Source organism: Vombatus ursinus, unplaced genomic scaffold (assembly GCF_900497805.2).
Source record: "Vombatus ursinus unplaced genomic scaffold, bare-nosed wombat genome assembly UNPS02014171.1, whole genome shotgun sequence".
NCBI classification, from domain to species: Eukaryota; Metazoa; Chordata; class Mammalia; order Diprotodontia; family Vombatidae; genus Vombatus; species Vombatus ursinus.
Window position 1 is genome coordinate 3,562,191 of NW_020953949.1, and position 25,638 is coordinate 3,587,828.

Below are 25,638 nucleotides of genomic sequence, written 5' to 3' on the forward strand. Positions count from 1 at the left end.
CTAACTTTATGAATGGGGGCTGGTCAGCGTCCTGAGCCAGCCCTGAAGAACAGTATCACAGGGGCCCACAAACACCCTGTAGCATCGTGCAGCAAAAAAAAAAAAAAAAAAAAAATCCCTTCAATTTAATGAAATTCTATAATGCAAGTATGAGGACTACAAAGAAATCTGGAAAGCGCTAACGAAATAATGCAAAGTTAGAAAAGCAAAACTAGAAAAATGGAAATGGAGTAAACAATACATTACTAGCTTGACCATCCACCAAAAGTGAATAAAAGTGGAAGGCCAAAGAATTTCTGTTCGGGGCTTGAGATCAATCAGTCAACAATCATTTATTAAGTGACTGCTGTGTGCCAGGCCAGGCCAGCTAGGTGGTGGATAGGGCACAGTGCATGCAGTCATGAAGATCTGAGTTCAAATTCGACCTCAGACACTTACTAACTGTATGACCCTGGGCAAGTCACTTAACTCTATTTGCCTCAGTTTCCTCCTCTGTTAAATGAGCTGGTAAAGGAAATAACCACTCCAGTAGCTTTGCCAAGAAAACTCCCAAATCACAGTCAGACATGACTGAACAACAACCAATGTGCCAGGCATTGTGCTATGGGGATAGAAATAGCAGAAAGAAAAGGAAAAGGAATTAAAGGAACAAGCACTGACGAAGAGGAGGCTAACTTATCTCTATTCCTGGGTAATTTGATAGTTCACTTATGTAGCTCAGGCCCCAGTTAGTCATGGGCTCCCTGAAAATTACCCCAGGTTCAATGAAATAATACATGTACGGCCTTTTACAAACTTTAAAACACTATAAAGTGCTATTATTATTATTAGACAGAAAAATTCAGACATGCTTCAATCTAACAAGCACTTACTATGTGTCAGGTGCTGGGAATACAGAGACTTCTAGTGTTGCTCTATTACATATAATTAACAACTCTTGGTTTTAAATAAATGCTCTTGATCATATTAAGGGAAGATGTTTTTGTTCCTATGCTTTTTAATGTCTTTAACATTAATAAATGTCAAAAGCATGTCATTGCATGGTAACGAACAAACCCTGTGAGGTAGGTGTTATTGGAATAATCAGTGCTTGCTTTTTACAAGAGTTATAAACAGAAGCTCACATTGCTACATGGTCCACCATAGGATTTCCAGATCTATGGTTCTTTCTACTACACCAGGCTGAAACATATGAGGAAGATTTGTATGAAGCCCAAAGATTGAAGAAAGCAAATTTTTTTAAATTGCACAGTGATTACAATTATATAAATGAAGACAACTTTAAAGGGAAACAAACCAGATTTTCTAAATGGACAGCTGTTAACAATTTATTAAAGAGAAAGCACACATCTTTCTTTTATTTAAACAAATAGTAAACTACAGAAAGTGTAAGGTTTCAAGTACTATATCATCCCCAATCACACTCTTTAGTTGTTTGCAAAACTGTTTCCCAGAACTGTACTGAGTATTGGGTATAACTGTGAGTTTGTTGGGAATTAATAAGTCGAAACAAAATTTATTAATTAAAAAACTGAGGTGGGGTGGGGATGTAGTGGAGATGAGGTGGTTGCACAGTCCTAACGTTATATATTTAATGAATATATGTAAAATACAATCTGATAGGTGAAACTTCTCATATCTCAAATACCTCGCTGTAAGAAGCCATGCTTCTCAGGGAAAGGATGCCAGAAGTTGACCTAGAGTGGAATGTACCATCTGTGCTGGGAGGGGGGTGCGATCTTATTCTGATCTATTTTGGATGTAAAAACAACCCTTAATTTTATTCCCCTGAATGGGACATAGATATTGTTAAGTAGGTGTGACCAGGTGGGCCTCTAAGAATGAGTGGAGGGGCGGGATGGGAGAAGTCAGACCTTGACACAGTCCTCCTCGTCCCCCCCCCCACCGGGGACAATGATTTCTACTCCTCATTCCTCTCTCTCTTTCCTGAGGTCTGGCTGCTTTTACGTTTATCGGGGGGGACGCTGGAAGAAGAGGTAACTAATCCCCGCTCCCGCGTGGCAGGCTCCATGGGTGTCGTGGCAGCAGAAAGTGGGGGTATCCCCGAGCAGCCAGAGAGGATGCATGGCCAGGAGCAGAGAGACAGCTCTGTGCCCCCTGCCCGGGGGGTATCTAGAACCAGGCCCGTAGCGACGGTGGGAGCAGAGCCAGAGTTTGGGGAAGTCTCGGAGGGAAAGCCGTGACTCAGTGCTGGGCTTGGAAGGGTCATTCTGCTGTGGAATGTTAGAGCTGGAGGGGTCACTGGAACAAGGAATGCATACCCAGCCCACCACCTTCCATGAGCAGGGGGGCCCCAGAGAGGGGCAGCCTTGGGAGAGGACCAGCTCCAGAAGCTCGTAGAATGGTGTGTCCTGGAAGTCTGGAAATTGGATGATTTAGACCCATAAAATCAAAGATCTGAAAGGCACTAACATAGACTCTAAAAGTTGGGAAGGTCATTAGAACATAATATGTTAGGGCTGGAAGGGCCTTTAGAACATGGAATGTTAGAACTGGAAAGGTCATTAAAAGATGGACTGTTAGAGCTGGAAGGTATAAGAGAATGTTATAGCTAGAAGGGTCATTAGAATGACCCTTAGAGGGTCAGGGGCTAGAGCTAAGGGGCAGCTAGGTGGCAGAATGGATAGAGCACTGGCCCTAAAGTCAGGGGGACTTGAGTTCAAATCCGACCTCAGACTAAACACTTGACACTTATTAGCTGTGTGACCCTGGGCAAGTCACTTAGCCCCAATTGCCTTAAAAAAAAAAAAAGAATATTGGAGCTAGGAGGATCATTAGAATGTTAGAGTGGGAAGGGTCTGTAGTACATGGACTGTTAGAGGTGGAAGGTGCAATAGAACATAGAATAATAGAGCCAGGGGGCAGCTAGGTGGCACAGTGGATAGGGCACTAGTGGGTCCTGGAGTCAGGAGGACCTGAGTTCAAATCTAACCTCAGACACTAGCTAGCTGTGTGACTCTGGGCAAGTCACTTAACCCCCATTGCCTCCAAAATTCAAAAAATAAATAAATAAAAATTTAAAACAAGAAGCCTTCCCTTTCCATTGATAAAGTAGGTATATTAAAAAAAATAATAATTTAGAGCTAGAAGGGGCAGTAGCTCATGGAAAGTTAGAGGTGGAAGATACAATAGAACATAGAAAATTTTTAGTTAAAATTCCCAGAGATAGAGAGGGTCATACTGTGAAGAGTGGCAGAGCTGAGGCTCTAACTCACTCCAGGTTATTCTCTAGCATATACTAATAATGCTTCCTCTACAAGACTCCTAAAAAGAGTTTGAAAGTGAAAGCTGGGATTTCAATGGTGAAGAAAGGGACTGAATATATCTTTAGTGTTCATAATTAACAAGTTCCTTGGGCAACTCACTTTCTATGTTCAGAAGGGCCTGATGACCACATGGTATTTAGGGATTTAAACGTGGCCCTAGGGTGTCTTTTTTCCCTTGAAAGAACCAAAGATACTCTTAGCCTTTTCTTTGCTGCAGGATATAGAATCAGTTTTACAACTGGAAGGGATTTTAGAGATAATTTAACCCCTTCATTTTATAGAGAAGGAAATATGCTCAGAGAAAGGAAATGACTTGTTCCAGGTAACTAACACTGGTACTAAGTGCAGAGTCAAGACTCAAACTCAGGTTTCCAGATTCCAGGGCTATTTTTCTTTCCTCTCGACCAGGGGTTCTTAACCTGGGGTCCACACCCCAGACCAGGGTGTCTGTGAATAGATTTCAGGAGATCCATGAACTTGGATGGGGAAAAAAAAACCCCAACTACACCTTTACTTCACTAACCTTTAACTGAAATTTGTTATTTCAATTAAAATATTAATATGGTAATATTTATCATATTTATCATTGAGTTATTTAAAAACAGTATTCTGAGAAGGGAGCTTAACATTTTACCAGATCACCAAATGGATCTTTCACATAAAAAATTGGTTAAGAACTCCTGCTCTATACCAAGGTGATTTTCCTATGACTTTAGCATTTACTTATTGCCTCTCCCTTCTCCACCTTGTAGGGCTCTCTGTGAATCCCAGTCTCAAGCTTTAACCTATCCTTTGGTGGGCAGCTTAGGGGGAACTCTTCTTTCTTCTCAAACTCTTAGTGCTGCCTCAACTTCCCCAGGATTTGTCCCTCCTAAGGCTTGGTGCAAGAGAAATGAAAGAGCCCCTCTTCCCTTCCTAGGATATGTTAGAGATAGTTTGCTGGTGAGAGTAAATATGGGGTCACCTAATAATTCCACCTAATCCCTCTCCTCCCAATATCCCCCCTTAACAGGAATTTATCCCCCTTCGTTATTGTTGTTCAAGTTCATGTTCACTGTTTCCATGTCCATCTCATCTTCTGTCCCCTTCTCCTTTTGCCTTCAGTCTTAGCATCAGATTCTTTTCCAATGAGTCCTGTTTTCTCCTGTGGTCAAAGTATTTAAGCTTCAGCCTCAGTATTTGTCCTTCTGATGAATAATCAGGATTAACTTCCTTTAAGTATTGATTGATTTGATCTCCTTGCTGCCCGAGGAACTCTCTCAAAAGTTTTCTCCAGCATTGCAATTCAAAAGCACTGATTCTGCAGTGCTCAGCTTTCCTTATAGTCCAACTCTCACAGCCAGACATTCCTATTGGAAAAACCATAGGTTTGAATGTGTGGGCCTTTGTCAGCGAGGTGATGTCTCCAGATTTGCCATAGCTTTCCTCCCAAGGAGCAAGCATCTTTTAATTTCATGGCTGCAGTGATCTTAGAGCCCAAAAACATAAACTGATACTGCTTCTGTTTCTTTTCCCTCTATCTGCGAGGAAGTATGGGAGCAGATGCCATGATCTTAGTTTTTTTTTTAATGTTAAGCTTCAAGCCAGCTTTTACACACTTCTCTTTCACCCTTATCAAGAGGCTTCTTCATTCTGCTTCACTTTCTACCATCAGAGTGGTATCTTCTGCATATCTGAGATTGTTAATATTTCTTCCAGCAACCTTAATTCCAGCTTTTGATTCATCCAGACTGGCATTTCGTGTGATGTACTCTGCATATAAGTTAATCAAATAAGGTGATACTGTACAGCCTTGTCATACTCCTTTCCCAATCTTGAACCAATCACTTGTTCCATATTCAGTTCTAACTCTTGTTTCTTGACCTGAATACGGGTTCCTCAAGAGATGAGTAAAATCATCTGGTACCCCGTGTCTTCGAGGACTTGCCACAATTTGTTGTGATCCACACAGTCAGAGGCTTTTGTGTAGTCAATGAAGCAGAAGTAGATTTCTCCATAATCCAGCAGATGTTGGAAATTTAGTCTTTAGTCCCTCTGCCTCTTTGAAAACCAACCTGCACTTCTGGTAATTCTCAGTTCACATATTGCTGAAGCCTACCTTGCAAAGTCTTAAGCATAACCTTATTGGTGTGTGAAATGAGTGAAATTGTTTGGTAGTTTGAACATTCTTTGGCATTGCCCTTCTGTAGGATTAGGGTATAAACTGACCTTTTCCAATCCAGTGACTCCTATTGAGTAGCCTCCCTTATTTCTCTCTTAAATGGGGATGATATCTGGGATCATTATTGGCTAAGGCAATGGAGATTAGTGCTAATAAAGTTTCTCGGATGGACCTCCCTGCCTCTTTGTGATTCCTAATAGATTTCAATGACATTTTGGTCCAAGGTTAAGGGTTACAGAGATATGTGATTGCAGCAAATGAGATCTGCTCCCACAGAATGGCTGCTTAGAACCATGGCAGGTCAGAACTGGAAGAACCCTTAGAATGGAGAATATCAGACCTGGAAGAGGTCTCAGAAAAACATAGATTATTAGAGCTAGAAAGGAATCTTGGGCATCATTTAGCTACTTTCGATTCAGTAAACATTGATCAAATGTCTACTGGTGCAAGTCATGGTGCACGAGCATACAGTTGCAAAGATTAGCTAAGACATGATTAGAAATATTTATAATTCAAATTAGAATGTGACATGTATCTGTCTAGGGAGTTCCAAAGGGTTATGAGTGATATCAGGAGGGAAAGACAGGCTTCTAGGTAAGGGGATTTAGGGATATTCTTCTGAAGGATGGGTCACAGGAGCTAGGCCTTAAAGGGGAAAAAAATGATTCAATGGGCAGCTGGACCTCTTCTATGGCCTTATCACATTTCAACTTGAATTCTGTGTTCTAGGGCCCCTTGTAACTCTAATAAGGGAAGAGATTTTCCTTTCAGCAGAGACAAGTCACCAGGACCAGGGGAGGAAGAGATGGTAGTTTGCTAGGAAGGTACTAAGTGAATGGGATTCTTATTCTCAAGGGTCTTGTGATGATAAAGGCTGGTGTTCTCTATGTATCAGTTCCTTTCTCCTTGGTGCAGCAAAAGATGGTGAGGAGGAACATTATGCCTCTTGGGAAAAGGTTTCCTTCCCTTCAGACATTCACCTCTTTTCTAACATCATTGACAGCCTCTGCTCGGAGGAAAACTCCCCCTGCTGTCATTCCCCATGTTCTCATCCCAAACCATCCCTTTCAGAGTCCCTGCCCTGCTATGCACACCCCTTCCAATGTGCTTTCTGGATCCCCAATTCTGTCCTTAACAAACTTTCCTTTGGGCCTCTTCATCTAACAATCTTTCCTTTTTGTACTTTTAAGAAAACTTTTGTTGTTCAGTAGTTTTTCACTCTTTGTAACCCCCATTTGGGGTTTTCTTGGCAGAGATAATGGAGTGGTTTGCCATTTTCTTCTTCTGCTCGTTTTTTCAGATGAGGCAACTAAGGCAAGCAGGTTAAGTGACTTGCCCAGGGTCACACAGCTAGTAAGTGTCTGAGGCCAGATTTGAACTCAGGAAGATGAGTGTTCCTGGCTCTAGGCCCAGCACTCTGTCCATTGCACCACCTAGCTGCCCCTGAGAAAACTGTCTCCCTCCAAAGATACATTTCTTACTACCAGAAACAAAAAAGGCCAAGGTCTCCCACAGCATCCTGGGCCATCGCCAGTCATCCTGATCGATATCTGGCCACTGGACCCAGATGGCTCTGGAGGAGAAAGTGAAGCCGGTGACAGTGCACAGCCCTCCCTCACTTAAATCAAAGTTAATTGCAAGTCATGTCATCATTTCCCTGATGTCATGGTCCTCTTTGAAAACTAAGGATAAACCACAGTCTTACTACTAAGGCCAATCTTGATCCCATCCCCAGTGGAGTTAACCCTTCAAAACAGTTCCTCTCTTTCTTCTCTCAGTTACTCCTTACATATTAATTTCTTCCCTACTTCTTGCACATATGCCTAGGTCTCCCCTATTTAAAAAAAAGTCATCACTTGACCTTACCATCCCCTTGAGCTATCATCCTATATCCTTGCTCCCTTATAGAGCCAGACTCTTAGAAAAAGCCATATGACCTCCATCTTAATTTACTTCTCAATTCTTTGCAATCTGGTTTCTAATACCCTTCCCATTTTCTCCCTCCCCAAATTGAAACTACTCTCTACAGAATTACCAATGATTTCTTAATTTCTTAATTTCCTTTACTAGCTCATCACTCCCTAATCTTAGATGTAACCTAAGGCTGTGTCTGAGGTCTTCTATTCTTTCTCCTCCACACTCTCTTGGTAATCTCATTAGCTCATAAAAATTATCATTTCTATACAGATGACTTCCAGATCTGTTTATCAGTTTTAGTAAGCATTTATTAAGCACCTTCTTTACGCCTTGTTTATGCTAAGTGCTTGAGATACAAAGAAAGACAAAAAGCAGTCCCTACTCTCCAGGAGCTCACAGTCTAATGGGGGAGGCAACCATATAGGATAAATTGGAGATAATCTCAGAGGAAAGGGACTAGCATTAAGGGAGATTTTGGGGGGGTTGTAAATAGTATTTTTTTTTCCAATTGCATGTAAGGATAGTTTTCACCATTCATTTTTTATAAGATTTTGAGTTGCATATTTTTTCTCCTTCCTTCTCTCCCCTCCCCCTTTCCCAAGACAGCAAGCAATCTGATATAGGTTATACATGTGCAATCATGTTAAACATTTCCACATTAGTCATGTGTGAAAGAAGAATCAGAACAAAAGGGAAAAACACAAGAAAGAAGTGAAAATGGTATACTTCAATCTGCATTCAGACTCCATAGTTCTTTCTCTGGATGTGGATAGCATTTTCCATCATGAGTCTTTTGGAATTGTCTTGGATCATTGTATTGCTGTGAAAAGCTAAGTCTGTCATAGTTGATCATTGCACAGTGTTGCTGTTAACTGTGTACAATGTTATTCTGGTTGTGCTTATTTCACTTAGCATCAGTTCATGTAAGTCTTCCCAGGTTTTTCTAATGTCCTTAGGCTGGAAAAATGAGAAACAACAACAAAAGAAGCTGACCATAAAAAGCTTCTATGGTGTCAGGGAAGCTCAAGACACAAACTCAGAAGACCATGACTTGAACACAGATCTCCATAAAAAAGGGAAAAGGGCCTACATGTACAAAAATATTTATAGCAGCTCTTTTTGTGGTGGCAAAGAATTGGAAATTGAGGTGATGCCCATCAGTTGGGGAATGGCTGAACAACTTGTGGTATGTGAATGTAATGGGATACTGTTGTGCAATAAGAAATGATGAGGGTTGAGCTCAGCATAAGTGCTCAATTCCCTCCGCCATCTTGGCTCTGCCTCCAATCTCAGAGGAAAGGGACTAGTAGTAGGGGTATCAGGAAAGGCTTCTTGTAAAAGGTGAGATTTTAACTGGGACTTGAGGAAAGCCAGGAGGTGGGACATTGAGAGTAGCTTGCCCGAGGTCACACAGCCAGTTTGTGTCAGAAACAAGACGATGCTTTGGGATCTAGTAAATGTTTATTGAATTAACTACCTCATGCTATTCCTTTTCAGACTTTCCTGTTTTGAGCTCCTGTTCATTCCTGCTCTGTGACTCTTCATGGCTGATAAGAAACTGGTAGTGGTTTTTGGAGCAACAGGTAAGTAGAACTATAGAATGCAAGGGCTGAAAGAACCTAGACTTCTGGAACATAGAATGTTACAACTGGAAGAGACCTTAAAGATCTCTTGGAGTCAAATTCCTTTGGTGTTACAGCAGAGGAAAAGCAGCCTTAAAGAGAGGAAGTGATTAACATAAGACCAATATAGTAAGTCAGGGATAAAGCCAAGGTTTGACATTTCCTAAGTCTTGGGATAGAACTCATAACTCAGGTTGGACTAGGGGGTGACTAGTGTCCTGGACAAGCTAGTAAGGAAACACAGACTCTGACTACAGCTATCCCTTCTACATCACAACTTTCCCCATTGTGGTTTTGATATATTGCGAGTGGGCATAAAAAAATTAAATGGGAATTTCTGGGGAGTTTTATGGAAGCTGCAGACAATACACGAAGGTCAACAGACAACACAGAGCCTACGACCAAATACTTAACCCAAATTTTATAATAAGGTACTGTAAACATACCATAAAAGAAAAAGAAAAAATTCGAACTTCTTTGGTACAAAGGGCCAAAATTTCCAGATTGTCATGTGGGGGCGGCGGGCACCACTCCCCTATGCCCTGCAATATGGAAGGGATAACTGTATTTTGTGGAGTACCTAGGGCTCCAGGTCCTAAAACTTTTTTTGGAAGTTGGGAAAAAGGAGTGAATAGATGGAATCCCTCTTCTGCCAAGAATTAAATTCAAGTCTCTACTATGTGTCTTGCCCTCTACCAGGCGCTGTGAGAGACACAAAGAAACATAAGGAGTGGAAATGTTAAAACTTATTTTGCTACAAACTTAAGTCAACAAAAATAACTAATCAAATCAAACATACAAAATAAGGAATAAAATCTAACATAAAACCTTTGGCATTTAGCAAAGTGGAACCAAGTAAATTAATAAACAACGAGTGAAATTCCACTATTCTTTCTCTATGGTGTGATAGATAGAAACCTGGCTTCCATATAAAGACTTGCCTCTGACACATACTGACTGTGGGACCTGAGGCTAGTTACTTAAGCTTTCAGTGACTCTGTTGTAAACTTGTTAATAAGGTGCTAATCTTCACTGGTTGGGGAAGTTCCTCACTGAGAGGTACAAAGGTGAAATAATTAATTGGGTTAAAAACAATATTACTAAAGTCAATTCGTGTGACCTCTCTGACACCTTCATATTTCCTTGTATGTTTCATATCTTTCATTTTATTATACTGTAATATTCCATTATATTAATTTTTTTAACTTTTTTTGATTGCTACAGACATAGTAAGTGCTGGGCAAAGACTGATTAAATGTTTTTTTTCAGTAACAAGATTAGACCCAAGTATATCCAAGATGACGTTAAAACATATCATGAAATAATGATATTTTTCTGTTCCTAGCCTGGTCTGTCAGTTTCACCAACAGAACAAAAGTTGGCTGTACCTGCCGATCTCCCCCAAATAAAGTACAAAGGAAACCAACTATATTGAAATATCGTTATCAATTTTTTTTTAAAGTTCATGTAGCCCAATTTAAGAACTGCTGAGCTAGAGGGCATCTTTGAACTCATTTAAACAGTGTCGTATAGCAAGAAGAATATCGGATTTGGATTTGGAATCAGAGAATCTGAATTCAAACCTTAGCTCTGTTCTTTACTACTTGTAGGGTCTTTGACAAGCCATATTCTGTCACACCTGAGCAATTGTAATAGCCTGATGGTGGGCGGGCCTGCCTGCCTCAAGCCTCTCCTCACTCCAATTCATTCTCTATCCAGATACTAAAGTGATTTTCCTAAAGCTCAGGTTTGATCATGTCACCTCCTACTTGGTAAACTCCAATGCTCTTTGGTGTTTAAAACCCTTTCTAACCTAACCCCCTCCAACCTTTTCAAGCTTCCTACACCTTACATGTACTCTTTGATCCAGTGACACTGGCCGATTGGCCATTCCATGAAGAAGACACTCCGTATCTCTGCTGTTGGCATCTCTCTGGCTGTCCTTGCATCGAACATCTCCCTCCTCCACTCTGCCTAGTGACCTCCCTGGCTTCTTTTAACTAAAATCCCATCTTTTACTGGAAGCCTTCTCTGACCTGTCTTAATTCTAGTGCTTTCCTTCTGTTAAATATCTCTTGTTTATCTTATATATAACATTCTTTGTATGTATTTGCTTGCATATATTGTCTCCCCCATTAGATTGTAAGCTCCTTGAGGGCAGGGACTTTTATGTCCTTAGTGCTTAGTACAGTGCCTGGCACGTAGTAGGCACTTAATAAATGTTTATTGATTGATTGATCTCATGGTTTCAGAGGGAAACAAAAAAAATTAATAATCTTTGCCCTTTTTTTCTTAATCATATTAACTTGTTTTTTTCTTTAAATATTTTTAATTACATATAAAAACAGTTTTTACCATTTGTTTTTTTAAATTTTCAGTTCCAAATTCCCTCCGTCTCCTGCATTGAGAAGACAGTTTGATACAGATTATACATGTGTAGTCATGCAAAACATATTTCCATATTGATCATGTTGTGAAAGAAAACATTAGTCTTAGGGGCGCAGTGGATAGAGCGCCGGCCCTGAAGTCAGGAGGACCTGAGTTCAAATCCGGCCTCAGACCAAACACTTGACACTTACTAGCTGTGTGACCCTAGGCAATTCACTTAACCCCAATTGCCTAAAAAAAAAAAAAAGAAAACATTAGTCTTTTCCTTTGAAAGGGCTTATTCTAGGAGATAGAGTTTCAAGGTAATGGGTTGGCTTGGGATAGAAACTTCAAAGAAAGGCTGTCTGATTTTTTCCCCCCAGGTGCCCAAGGTGGTTCAGTTGCTAAGACTCTTCTGGAAGATGGGACATTCAGAGTTCGTGTGGTGACTCGAAATCCCCGGCAGAAAGCCGCAGAACATCTGAGAAATCAAGGCGCAGATGTGGTGCAAGGAGATCAAGATGATGAAGAGAGCCTGGAGCCAGCCCTGGCAGGGGCCTATGCAGCTTTCATTGTGACCAACTACTGGGAGAATCTCAACCAGGAGCAGGAGATTAAGCAGGTGAAGATAAAATGGGCCTCAGTTTCCCTATCCGTCCAGCTCTAAGTTCTGTGATTCAAATCAACACACATTTATTGAGTGCTTGCTATATGTAGGAAAACAAAGTTAAAAACAAAAATGTGGTCCCTGCCCTCAGTAAAGTTGTGCTCTATGAGAGGTGAATGGAGCAGGGATACAAGTGTACAAATACATGTGTACAAGATCATTTGAGAAGGGAGGGAATCTTAATGACTAGGCTATCAGAAAAGGCTTCTCTTAAGAGGGAACATATCCAAAAACTAAACTCATCTTTTCCCCAAAACAGTCCCCTCCCCAGCTTCGTTGTTACTGTCCAGCGTATCACTAGGTTCCAAACCAAGGTTATCATCCTTGAGAATCATCCTGATTCTCTGTCATCCCCCATGTATAATCTGTTGCTAATTACAGTTGTTTCTAACTTTATAACATCTGTCCCATGTGCCCTCTTCTTTCCTTTGACACTACCACTACCCTGCTGTATGCGCCCATCACTTCAAACCTGGACTACTGAAATAAGCCTGGGTCTGCCTGCCTCAAATCTCTCCCTGCTCTGATCCATCTTTCACTCAGCTGTCAAATTGAGAAGTCTGACCATCTCACCTACTTATTCAATAAACTGCAATGGTTACCTGTCATTTCCGGAACAAATTTTTAAAATCTTGTCTGGCATTCAAAGCCCCCCTCCTTCCTTTCTAGTTGTTTTCTTCTTTTTTTTTTGGAGGCAATTGGGGTTAAGTGACTTGCCCAGAGTCACACAGCTAGTAAAGTGTCTGAAGGCAGATTTGAACTCAGGTCTTCCTGACTCCAGGACCAGTGCTCTATCCACTGTACCACTTAGCTGCCCCTCCAGTGTCCCTTCCCCCCATACACTATGATCCAGTGGGAATGGTCCCTCTGCCATTCCTCACATAAGATATTCCATCTCCCAACTCCAGGCATTTTCATTTTTACGTGCCTGGAATTCTGTCCCTTTTTATCTCCTTTTCCTGGCCTCCTTCAAGTTCCAGCTAAAATTGCATGTTCTACAAGAAACCTTTCCCAATCCTCCTTAATGCTGATGTGTTCCCTCTGTGGATTATCCCCAATTTATCCTGTTTATATCTTGTTTGTACATAGTTATGTGCATATTCTCCCCATCAGATTGTGAGCAGGGTCCATCTTTTTGCCTTTCTTTGTGTCCCTAGTGCTTTGCACAGTGCCTGGCACAGAATACAATAACAATAATAATAAATAATAATAAGCACTTAATAAATGCTTGTTGACTGACTAGCATCTGAGCTGAGCTTTGAAGGAAGCTAAGGATTTATAAAGGCAAAAGTGAGGAATCCAGGCATTAGGGGACAACCTGTGCAAAGATATAGCTTAAGGAGATGTCCAGATGGAGTACTCTAGAGTTGAGGAAGAATGATAATCTATCACATCTATATAGCTCTTTACAATTTACAAAGTTTCCTGTTTTTTATATTCTTCATAAAATATTTTTATTGACATCTTTTGTTTTTACATCACCTAAACTTCCCAGTACATTCCTTGCCCTCCGCCTCCTCTTCCCCTTTGTGGCGAATAAAATTGCAACAAAGACATAGTTTTCTCCAGGACAAGATATCATTTTAATAACAGCAACCTGTAAACTGTTATTAAAATGGGTCATGTTGGCACCTCAGCAAAAGCTGAGGACCTTAGCATGATCACTTTATTGGTTAGGCTCTCTGTGACCAAGAAGTTGGGTGTATGGCCTCTCTGTCTATGACCAAAGACCTCAAGTGATGGTCGACAGGGTCTTTTGAACCTAGGTGTGTGTCCCTTCTGATTGGCCTGACAGTACATCACTTGGCCCACCTGATTTATAGGTGGGTTGGCATTCAAGTGTGGATGTTCATTCCCCTCTCTAGCAATTAAGGAATGTTAATTGCTTGTTGGGTGTCTACTGCCTCTAATAATCTTGGCTGGAAAACAAAACCACCCCAATCAGGATCCCCCAGGTTAGCTTTCCCCTTGGAGGTCAAGTCACCCCTAACTTTGACGAGGAACAAGCCAAGGATAGGAGAGGGACAGGAGAGTCCTGGCACATGTTAGAAATGGCTACACAAGAATCTCTGATTAGGAAGGAGTTGGTCCAAAAAACACAATTCTTTTTTTTTATTAATTTATTTTGATTTATCAATATGCTTTTGAGTTTAAAATTTTAAAATTTTTCTCCCCCTTGCTCCCCACCACCCTCCCCAAGATGGCGCACAATCTGATATAGGCTATACATTTACATTCCTATTGAACATATTTTCACATTAGTGATGTTCTAAGTAAAAATTAAAACCAATAGGAGGAACCATCAGAAAGAGGAAACAAAACTCAACAGAAGAGAAAAAAAAAGCAATTCAACTTCCATAGTTCTTTCCTTGGATGTGGATAGCATTTTCCATCACAAGGCCTTTGGAGATGTCTTAGATCCTTGTATTGCCAGGAAGGGTTAAGTTTATCACTATTAGTCATCACACAACGTGGCTGTTACTGTGTACAACTTTCTCTTGGTTCTGCTTACTTCACTCGCATCAGACCATACATGTCTTTCTAGATTTCTGTGAAGTCAGCCTGCAAAAAACACAGTTCTTATAGATGAGGGAGTAGCTGAGTCAAAAGAGCTGAGGTCAGAGTGGAAACATACTACTCTCTAGGTCTCAGAGACCTTTTCTCCATTCACTTCAGCTCATTCATTTCCCTACTTTAAAAATTTCCTAAAATTCCCCACTCTTCAAGAAACCCTCCTAGACAGAGTAGAGAAAAATGATTGTCATCCACTGATCATTTTCTTCACCTTTAAATACAGAGGTTTTTAAGCTGGGGTCCACCAATACTCATTGGGTCTGTGAATAGATTTCAAGGGTTCCATAAGCTGCAAGGGGGAAAAAATTACATTTTTTGTTTTTATTACCTTTGGTTACCTTTGTTGTCTTCTGTATTTTATTTTGTGCATTTAAAAACATTATTTTTGGGCAACTAGGAGGTGCAGTGGATAGAGCACAGGCCCTGGAGTCAGGAGGACCTAAGTTCAAATCCAGCCTCAGACACTTGACACTTACTAGCTGTGTGATCTCGGGCAAGTCACTTAACCCCATTGCCTACCAAAAAAAAAAAAAAAGGTTAAGAACCTGTGTTTTAATAGAACAATTATATAAACCAGAAATAGTGAACTGGTTTTGCTTTGCTCTAGTTTGCAACTGAAAGAGCAGTTAGAGCTTCCTTTGGTTCCAGAACACAGAACTAGGGTATATTGGTAGGAGTTACAAGAGGCAGATTTCTGGCCAGGATGAGTAAGAATGCTCAATAACAGTCCAGTGCAAAGGGCTTCTTCAGAAAGGAGTGAGCTTTCCTTCAGAGGCATCTGGGATTCTGCAGCTATGTCATTTTTAGGGAGTTGGGGACTTCTGTATTATGCTTCTTTGTGTATGTGCTGCATCTCCCTAAGTATGGGTAAGCTCGTTGAGGACAGGGACTGTTTCGTTTGTCATTGCTTTGCCCAGAGTAGGGCATTTGATCAATGAGCAGACAAATAATAAGTGTTCATTTGCAGCGTTTGTTGAATGACAGGAGAGATGCCCTTCCTGTGATTCCTAATTTGTGAGGACATGGTGTCTTCTACAGGGTAAACTCCTGGCCGATCTGTCCAAACGCCTGGGCTTGAGTTACGTGGTCTACAGTGGACTGGAGAATGTGAAGAAGCTGACGGGCGGCCAGCTGATAGTCAGGCACTTTGATGGCAAAGGGGAGGTTGAGGAATACTTCCGGGCTTTGGGTGTGCCAATGATCAGTGTCCGGCTGCCCTGCTACTTTGAAAACCTTCTCACCTACTTCCTACCCCAGAAAGCCCCTGATGGAAATAGTTACTTGCTGAGTGAGTTTATTTTCATGTGCTGTCTCTTTCAATGACCTTTCACAGCAAGTCTTTCTTCCTACCCCCAAGTTATTTTTTTTCCTTTTTAACCATTGTGTGGTTGAAAGAGATTTAATGTCATTTTATAGATCATCAGAGGCAGCATGCCATTGGACGGGGAAACAAGGTCAGACTAAGGAAGACCTGAGTCCAACTCTGACACGTACTGACTTTGTGACCCTGGACAAGTCGATCTTTCAGTGCTTGGGCAATTCATTCTCCTAAGACTATAGGTGGCATAAGAGTCACCTTGGTCTAAAGAGTGTTTGATAACCAGGAGGATCAAGAATCCTTTGTTCTCTGGATGTGCCAATCACTAGAACCTTCTGTCTGGCAGTTGTCAGATAAACCAGCTCTGCTTTGGCAAAGGACAGCATAAGACTTACAAGATGGTGTTAGAATTGCTCAAAACAGTCTGGTAGGGAGAAGAGAATTTTGTTTCCCCCACCCACCATCCTTGGGTCTTTTTTTTCCTTCCCCTTTGAAGGTTTGCCCATGGGTGAGGTCCCGATGGATGGAATGTCGGTGGCCGACCTGGGTCCTGTGGTGCTCAGCCTGCTGAAGTCCCCAGAAGAATACGTGGGTCGAAACATTGGGCTTAGCACATGCAAGCACACAGCCACAGAGTATGCCTCCCTTCTTTCTAAATACACCGGGAAGACCGTGCATGATGCCAAGGTGGGAAGCTCCCTGAGGCCTGACAACATGGGAACATAGATTTGGAGCCAAGAGGAGCACTGAGGGCCATTAAGTTCAACCTCCTTATATTATAGATGTGGCCATTGAAGTCAGGATTTAAACCCAAGTCCTTTGACTACAAATTCAGCCCTCCTGCTACACCATGCTGCATTTTCTCAAAGGGAGGGCAGTCTGATATCAGTCTTTGGATACTGATGTTAAAAATAATAATGGCTTACATTTATGTAATGTTATATAGTTTACAGAGCATCTTTCCTTGCGTAGCCCCATAAGGTGGGTAGTACAAGTATCATTATCCCCATTTAAAAAATGGGAAAACTGAGATTCAGAGATGTGAACTCCCTCTCATAGTCATAGCTAATTACGGCAAAGCCAGGGTATGAGCACAGGTCATCCCCAGCCGTGTGTTTCTGGTACCTTTGGGTATCGACAGGTATATCTCCAGGACAATTTAAAAAAAATTTTTTTTGATACTTGTATTTGAATATAATTGGTTTCCTTTGTAATCCAATGTCTTATAATTTTATACATTTAATTCTTGTTATTTGTTTGTTTGTTTATTCCTTTTTTTTTTTTTTTTTTTGGCTCTTTTTTCTTTTCTCATTCGGGCTTGGCAGTATACCACTCACTCATGGGCCCAGTCCCAGTACTATCAGTGCAAAAGTTTTGACCCATTCTACTTCTACCCTCAGCAGCCTGGTGGCCCTCCCATCTTGGGGAGGGGTGTTTGACCATATCGTTGATGCCACTTTGTGTGGACACCTGATTAACTTTAGCCCTCCTGAACTCAAGCAATCCACCAGCCTAAGCCTCCGTCAGTAGCAGGGGATTAGAATCATGCACCACCATGCTGGCCTTCTGCTGTAAAATCCTTAGTGCAAACTTAATTATAAGTCACTTTCATTGATAATTTCTAAAAAGCTAGGCAAGTGAAGACAGGTAGAAGCTATAGACTGTAAAGATAGATTAATGAGATGTCACAGATGTAGAGACTGATCACATGAATGATAGGCTCCCTGATCCTGAGATTCTAAATTTGTAAATTGTAGAAGAAAAGAGTAAATACCCTTCTTAAAGACTGGATCTGAATAAGCTTTTGTCACACTTATTTAAAAAGAAGAGAGAGAAAGAAGGAAAGAAAAGTCTCTGAATTTACATGGTGGCTCCAGCTGCATCCTGGACAAGGTGCTGACTTTCATGGGTTGTTCCTTTCTTGGTAGACCTCCCCTGAGGATTACGAGAACCTTGGCTTCCCTGGGGCACAGGACCTGGCCAACATGTTCCGCTTCTACGCTATGAATCCAGACCGAGACGTGGAGCTGACCTTGAAACTCAACCCCAAGGCCAGAACTCTGGAACAGTGGTTAGACCAGCAGAAAGAGGCTTTTGCAGACCTGTGACAACTTCTATTGCTACCTTCCTACCACTGCCACCGTAACCCAGTATCTTAGCAGTTAGCTCCTACTAGCTTGTTTTATTTTGTTAATTTTTTTAAGGCTATTGTACTTACCCATGGTTAAAATAAAATGTTTTTCTATTCTGGAGCTCCAACCAAACTTGGAGCAGATATGATTAAAATTCAAGATAGGAACAACTGGTTGGATAGGTGGAGGGGGAGCAAGGAGTTGAGGATGGCTCAGGCTGTGGTCCTGGGTACCTAAAAGGGCGCTGATGTTCTTAACAGAATTGTGCAGGTTTGAAGGGGTTGGTTTTGGGGAAAAAATAATGAATTCTCTTTTTGATGGGTTGAATTTTAGACGCTTATGGGACATCCAAGTGGAAATACCCTGCCAGCAGTTAGAGATGAAGGACTTGTCCTCAGAAGAGGGCTGAATATATAGATTTGGGAAGCATCTGGCATAGAATTGAGTGTTTAAACCATGGGAGCCCAGGCAGATTACCAAGAGTGAAAAGGAAGGAAAAGCCCAAGTCAGAGCCCCAGGGTACCCTCACCCAAAATGAAAAGGATACAGATAATGATCCTGTTGAGAAGGCTTTAAAAGACAGGTATAAGGAGTACCAGGAGGAAGCACTGTTAGAAAAACTCCAGGAGGAAGAATATATAGAAGGGGGGGAATAGTTAAGTCTTAAATATTACAGAGTTCAAGAAGAATGGGGCTAAGAAAAAAACCAAGAATTTAGAAAATTAAAGTCACTGGTGAGTGTGGAGAGAGCAGTTTCAGTCATGAAATAAATCCAGAAGCTCTCAGAATATAACATAGAATGTCACAGCTAGGAAGGGCGTTAGACTATGGAGCCTAGTTAAAGCTGAAAGAGAGCAGAGGGCTCATCCATTCTATCCTCTCTCATTTTACAGATGGGGAAATTGAAGTCTAAAGAAGTGAGAGCTCTGCATTCAGCCCCCTCAGGGAATTTCCATTTAAGAAGGCCCACCTAAACCAGTAACAATTAGCACCACTCATCCTATTCTGGTAGCTAGATATCATGGCCCTTTCAAAGGCCACTTTCCAAACAAAATGGAACTAAAGACTAATATTAATAGATATTTGTATAGCCCTTTGAGGTTATCAAAATACTTTATAGATATATAGATATATATATATAGATATATATTTATATATATAATCTCATTTGAGCATCATTACAGGTCCTATAGGGTAATTATAGCATGTTATCTTAAGATAGGTGAAGGCTCTTGACAGAGCTATGTTAAACTCAAGATACAGAAGGAGATACACATTTTCAGACAGTGCCAATACGGGAATTTGTTTCGCATAACTATGCATATTTGTTACAAGGACTTTGCTGTTGTTTCCCCCCCCCCACCCCCAAGGTGGTAAAGGAGTGGGGGTGGGGTGACAGAAAGTAGGAATGAGGTAGCAAGAAAAAAAAAGGCCCTTGAGAAATCTTTTTTTTTTTAAATGAAGAGAAGGAAGGCCAGAAAGCACAAACATGACAGCTCTTGAAAGCCAACAGGTAAACTAGTATATTTTTGTTTTGGTTTTTGGTTTTTTTTGGTGAGGCAACAGGGGTTAAGTGACTTGCCCAGGGTCACACAGCTAGTAAGTGTCTGAGGCTGGATTTGAACTCAGGTCCTCCTGACTCCAAGGGTAGAGCTTTATCCGCTGCACCACCTAGCTGCCCCTTAAACTAGTATATTTTAAAAAGGAAAAAGTAAGGGGCAGCTAGATGGCACAGTGAATAGAGCACTGGCTCTGGAGTCAGGAGTACCTGAGTTCAAATTCAGCCTCAGACATATAATACTCGCTAGCTGTGTGACTCTGGGCAAGTCACTTAACCCCAATTGCCTCAGCAAAAAAAAAGGAAAAAGTAAGCTATACATAGTGCAGGTCTGCAATTTTGTGTTGTTCAGTCATTTCAGTCGTTTCTGACTCTCTATGACCCCATTTTGGAGTTTTCTTGGCAAAGATGCTGGAATGGTTTGCCATTTCCTTCTCCAGTTCAATTTACCAATGAGGAACCAAGGTGGACAGGGTTAAGTGACTTGCCCAGGGTCACATAGCTACTAAGTATCTGTAGGAATCCCAAGCCCAATACTCTATCCATTGCATCACCTGGTGTGTATATGGAAATGCCTATATTATTCAGCATTTGTTAAAGTTCATAATTTAAAAAAAAAATGGGTGAGGAATTCCAAGAAACTGACAGAGGAAATATAACAGAGACCATTTAAGTGATATCATTTTAGGGTAGAAATAAAAGCGTTGTCATGAATATGCTACAATTCACTTGGAGAAAACAGATGAAGAGTTTAGAAAGCATTACAATTCTGGCATGGAGGTAGGATGTAATAGTGATGGAGAACTTGAATACTTCAGTATTTGTTGATGCTCATTGTCCGTCCCAAGCAGAGTAGCTAATATGTTCTTGAATTGTTTTAATGATGATTTCACTCTTCAAAACGTTAGAGAAGCAATAAGGGGAACTTCTAATCTATGTCTTATTATATTCTCTTCAAGGTGGTGAACTGCTTGTTGGAGTGAAAATAATGGGAACTTTGTGGGAAAGGGACCCTTCTACCTTAGTTTTTGTTAGAGTGAAGGGGGTATAGTATAATATGCACCCTAAATTTAAGAAGAAAAGATTTCAAGAGATTTAGGGAAGATACAGGTAGGATCCTTGGCCTAAGAGTCTACAGGAGAAGTCTGCCTGGGAAGGATGGGAAGTTCTCTTAAATAAAATTTTGAGGACAAAAAAAAAAAGAAATAATTCTGATGAATAAATGTGTAAAAACAACACAACCATCAGCTTTTCTATGCATTATCAACAAAACTTAGCAGAGACAGAAATAGGAATTCCATTCAAAATAACTAGAAAATTGATATAATTTCTGCAAGTCCACGTTAGACATATAGGAATTATAACTTCAAAATACTCTTTTTTTTTTTGTGAGGCATGATTGCCTTACTAGACAAGGGTCCAGTAAGCTAGTAAGTGTTAAGTGTCTGAGGCAGGAGTTGAACTCAGGTCCTCCTGACTTCAGGGCTGGTGCTGTATCCACTGTGCCATCTAGCTGCCCCTCTCCAGTTTTTTTCATAGGTTTAGAGTTTGTTTTATATATCAACACTTTTGATTGATAGCAAGTCTTGTCAGAAGAAGAATAAAACAGCAACAAAATAAAACTGAGGTCAAACAGAATAGATGATACTGAGACCATATTGTTAAATTTTTAGTACCTAGCCTTCCTTTCATCAAGTGCTAACCTACAAGAGTAGAAAGTAACATGTACTATCGGTGGCAACCACTCTTTTAAGCAGTTTTCCTTAACTTAATATACTTGGGGATCTCTCAGGGAGGGAGCTGTGTGTTTGTCAAGATGTTTCTACTACAGCAACCAAATATTTTTTAAAATAAATTTTTAAAAATTTTAATTAAAAAATACTTGGATTGAAGTTGTCACAGATTAAAGAAAATTTATAATTTTGTTCAATATAAATTTTACTTACCCACCATAGATAACATGGTAAACATAGTGTTCACAAAATAAACAGCTCAGTGGTACAAAGGAGGGGATAGAATACAGGATTTGGAATGAGAAAAATCTAAATTCTGATCCTACCAAGCTCTGTGATCCTGGGTAGCTCACAACCTTTCTGTGCTTCAGTTTTCTCATCTATAAAATGGGGATAATGATAACACCTACTACAAAGAGTTGCCGTGAGGATCAAATAAGTTAATATATGTAAAGTGCTTTTCGAACCTTAAAGCTCTATACACATTTTAGCTAGTATTATTAACAAACTTTGCCTTTTATATGTACACTGAATCTCAAAATGTATCCAATTTTTAACTTGCCAAAAACAACAAAAATGCGGGGTAGCTAGGTGGCACAGTGGATAGAGCACCAGCCCTGAAGTCAGGAGTACCTGAGTTCAAATCTGGCCTCAGACCAAACACTTGACACTTACTAGCTGTGTGACCCTGGGCAAGTCACTTAACCCCAACTGCCTAAAAAAAAAAAATGACTGGTTTTTGCACACATGGGTCTGATTCTCTGTAGAGTTGACAAACTCATTCAGTGCGTCTTGATTCCTCATGGAAAAGAATACTGTACTATACATAAAAACAGTTTGAGACCAAACCCTTCATTTCATCGATTCAGAAACTGAGGCCCGGAGATAGGAAGTGATTTAGATCATAAGCTGAGAAATGACAGTCTTGAAAAGGACTGGAACCACTGGAGACTGAAGGCATGAGAGGCAAAGTGAATAGAAGATAGCTGCTTTGATGACTCAACTCCCCTTCTAAGAGTTTCTTGGCTTGATTTTTTTAAACCACTGCTGCTAGATTCTGGTCCCATTGCATCTACCTTCAATGTTTCACCAACTTTATGAACACTGAATATACTGTCCAATTTGCCTTTCCCACCCTTTCCCTTTCTTTTTCTGTTCTTTATTAAAGGGGGTGGCAGGGGGGAGGCCTATATTTTGAATTGAGTCATTTAAAGACAAAAGACACCAATTTTGCAAGAGAAAAAAGTAGTGTTTTGTGCTTACCCTTTTAGTACCTAAGAGAACTCTCTGACTAAAACAGTCATGCAAATATGTATTATTAGATGGTGTTTCCCCACTAAGAGCTCCCTACACCAGAAAAATCAGTGCTGCCCCCACCCCACACACACACACACACACACACACACACACACACACACACACACACTCTTTATCTCTCTCTCATGCAATCTCCCTAATTGAAATTTCTTCCTCTATTCAATTCTGAGTTCAGTATATCTAGAGTACCTGTCCAAGACATATGAAATGAGGGACTGAATCAACAGGCTAGCCACACCAATTTGTATGTAATAATCTGAGCAATAATTTTTTTTCATCTGTTTTGTTCTTCCAGCTGGGCCTTTTTTTAGATGTTGTTCTCCCTGATATAGCCCAGTGGGTTCTGGATTCAATTTGTACGATGACATCTTCAAACACATCCAGCTATCACGATAAATCCTTCTCTCTAGACTGTGTACAGGAATTCCTCAGACACATGGACACCTCTCAATGCTGATGCCCTAATCTTTGTAGTCTGATCTTTCACGGGATATTCCATGATGTTAATGTATGTGAGCCATAGAATTTTAACAGTGAAATTCCAGAAGACACATAGGATCAGCTAGTCTGACCTCCACATTTTTTAGATGAGGAAAGTGGGGCTCTTGAAGATTAAAAAACAATATTCTGTGGTCACAAAGTAGAGAGGTGAGTAGAGACTAAAATAGATACTAAAACACACACTGATTATATCTTGTGCTCAAAGGCAACAAGAAACATTATTCCATGGGATGTTTGGTCATTTTATTTTGATCTGATTATGACAAATATTTGCAAAAAGGCCACCATGAATATAATTCCAGATTATGTACCAATATCCATTGCAGAGTTACAGAAATCCTATGAAAAATTAGATAGAATCCTCTGAATTGAACCAGTATGTATTCTGAAACTTGGTAACTTCATCCTAAAAGTGGGAATAGGTGAGGAGTAAGAAATATATTGTAAAATATGGATTAGGAATAAGGAATGAGAGAGTCCAAAGACCCGTAGACAACACAGAAGTTTCACACCTAAATCATTAGTAATTTCTCCAAGGAAAGAATCAGTAAACACACAAACATGGTGAACACCAAGTAAAATCATGAAAAAAAGTATATTTTAACAGACAGAAAACAACTAATTACTAATATGGAAGTCATTCCTGAGCCAGCAGTCTATCTACAGTCAGACCACTGACTTGTTAGGGCAAAGATCTAAACTGTCCAAAGTTAGAACAAAAATGATAAAAAGATATAGCATCAAACTAAAACAACCCAATCCTGACCTATTCAAAATTATTTGTGAAAAATGGAATACAGATGGAAGAAAGGACATAAGTCAGCAGGTAGCACAGTAGATAGAGGGCTTGGCTTAGAGTCTGAAAGATCTGAGTCCAAATCCAGAAACAAAACTCAGAAACTTAACTAGCTGTGTGACCCTGAGAAAGTCACTTAACCTTTGCCTCAGTTTCCTCAACTGTAAAATGGGGATAATAGCACTTACCTCCCAGGATTGTCATGAATATTAAATAAGATACTGTGAAGGGCTTAGCACAGTGCAGGGCACAGAGTAGGTACTCCATAAATGCTAGCTATTATTAATTATAGTCGATAAGCCAGGTACTGTGCTAAATCCTGATACAAAGGCAAAAATACTCCCCGAGTTGAAGGAGCTCACAATCCAGCAGGGAAGACAATATGTAAATAATGTAAATAATGTAGGTACACACAAGACAATAAATGGAAGATGATTTCAAAAAAAATATCAGCAGCAGGGATGGGGCGTGGGGTAGGAATGAGGAAAGGCCTCCTAAAGAAGGTGAAACATGACTTGAGTCCTGAAGGAAGCTAGGGAAGATGTGGAAGGAATATAAAAGGTGATAAGGGAGAACATTACAGGTATGAGGGTCAGCTCACAGGAGAGGGAGTATCGTGTACAAGGAATGCCAAGTAGACTTGTTGCTGTTTGAGAGGTTTAGACCCCTCAAGAACCAGAGTATAGGATGGGGTCATCTGGAAATGAATTCACAGATTCAAGCACTCTTTAAGGTGGCAAAGATTATTGTTATGCTATACAGTAGCCAGAGATCCTTAAGGAATTCTGCCACAGTGGGCAAGCTCCTTAGGGAACTTGCAACCTAACAGGAATGATGCTAAAGTTTAAATAGGAAAAGTAGTGAATTATGTGGCAAGTATACTAATTAGGTGATAACATACAACTATGTCATTCACTACTGAAAACTGGAGGTGAGGGGAAGAAAGGGTTCCTAAAGGGTATATTTTGGTCTGTTATGTCTGTAACAAGATAGTTTGGGGAGTTGACGTCTACAGCTTGCCTTCTTGATTGTATATGATAACTGGGCATCAGTACTTGATAGTTCTGCTGGTATAAGATAGTCCTGTTCAGACAAGGGAAATTCTACAGAGGTCAGCTTGTTCTTGTAACAAGGAGAGAAAGTTTGCCTCACTGGGCCGACTCATGAGTTATTGCCAGGGACAGGGTCCTTGGTTGGAGGGAAACTGTCAGGAACAGCGCCTTGAGACTAGGGAGAAATATGATGTTGGAAGTGAGGTCCGGATACAAGCACCCAAGCACCCCATCAGACTCACGTGGCTGGACTGTGGAGTTCATAGTTATAAAGTGTAAGATGTCCAGAAAGATAGAAAGGGGCCAGGATATGAATGAATGAATGAATGAATAAAGCATTTAGTAAGAGTAATGCTATGCTAAAGTTGGGGATACAAATAGAAAAACAAGACAGTGTCTGCTATCAAGAAGCTCACATTCTTTTTTTTGGTAAATAGTACTTTATTTTTTTCAATTACAGGGAAAGATAAGTTTTCAACATGGATTTTTTTTTATAAGATCTTAAGTTCCAAATTTTTCTCCCTCCCTCCCTCCCTTCCCTAAGACAGCAATCAATCTGATAGAGGTTATACATGTGCAATCATATTAAACATATTTCCACATTAGTCATGTTGTGGAAGAAGAAACAGAACAAAA

The 25,638-nt window shown here is 40.5% G+C and overlaps 1 protein-coding gene across 2 annotated transcripts; it reads left to right on the forward strand.

The window, feature by feature from the left end:
* The first annotated feature begins 1,919 nt into the window (after positions 1-1,919).
* Positions 1,920-18,177, forward strand: NMRAL1 (NmrA like redox sensor 1). Of its 2 annotated transcripts, XM_027859775.1 has the most exons (6): positions 1,920-1,997; positions 8,863-8,948; positions 11,738-11,976; positions 15,634-15,883; positions 16,410-16,600; positions 17,842-18,177. In XM_027859775.1, the coding sequence occupies exons 2-6, from the start codon at positions 8,909-8,911 to the stop codon at positions 18,019-18,021; spliced, it is 900 nt and encodes a 299-aa protein (XP_027715576.1). In that variant the 5' UTR covers positions 1,920-1,997; positions 8,863-8,908; the 3' UTR covers positions 18,022-18,177. The 2 variants fall into 2 exon arrangements, with proteins under 2 accessions (XP_027715576.1, XP_027715577.1); XM_027859776.1 differs by lacking the exon at positions 16,410-16,600 and having other exon boundaries at positions 17,842-17,935.
* The last annotated feature ends 7,461 nt before the right edge of the window (positions 18,178-25,638 follow it).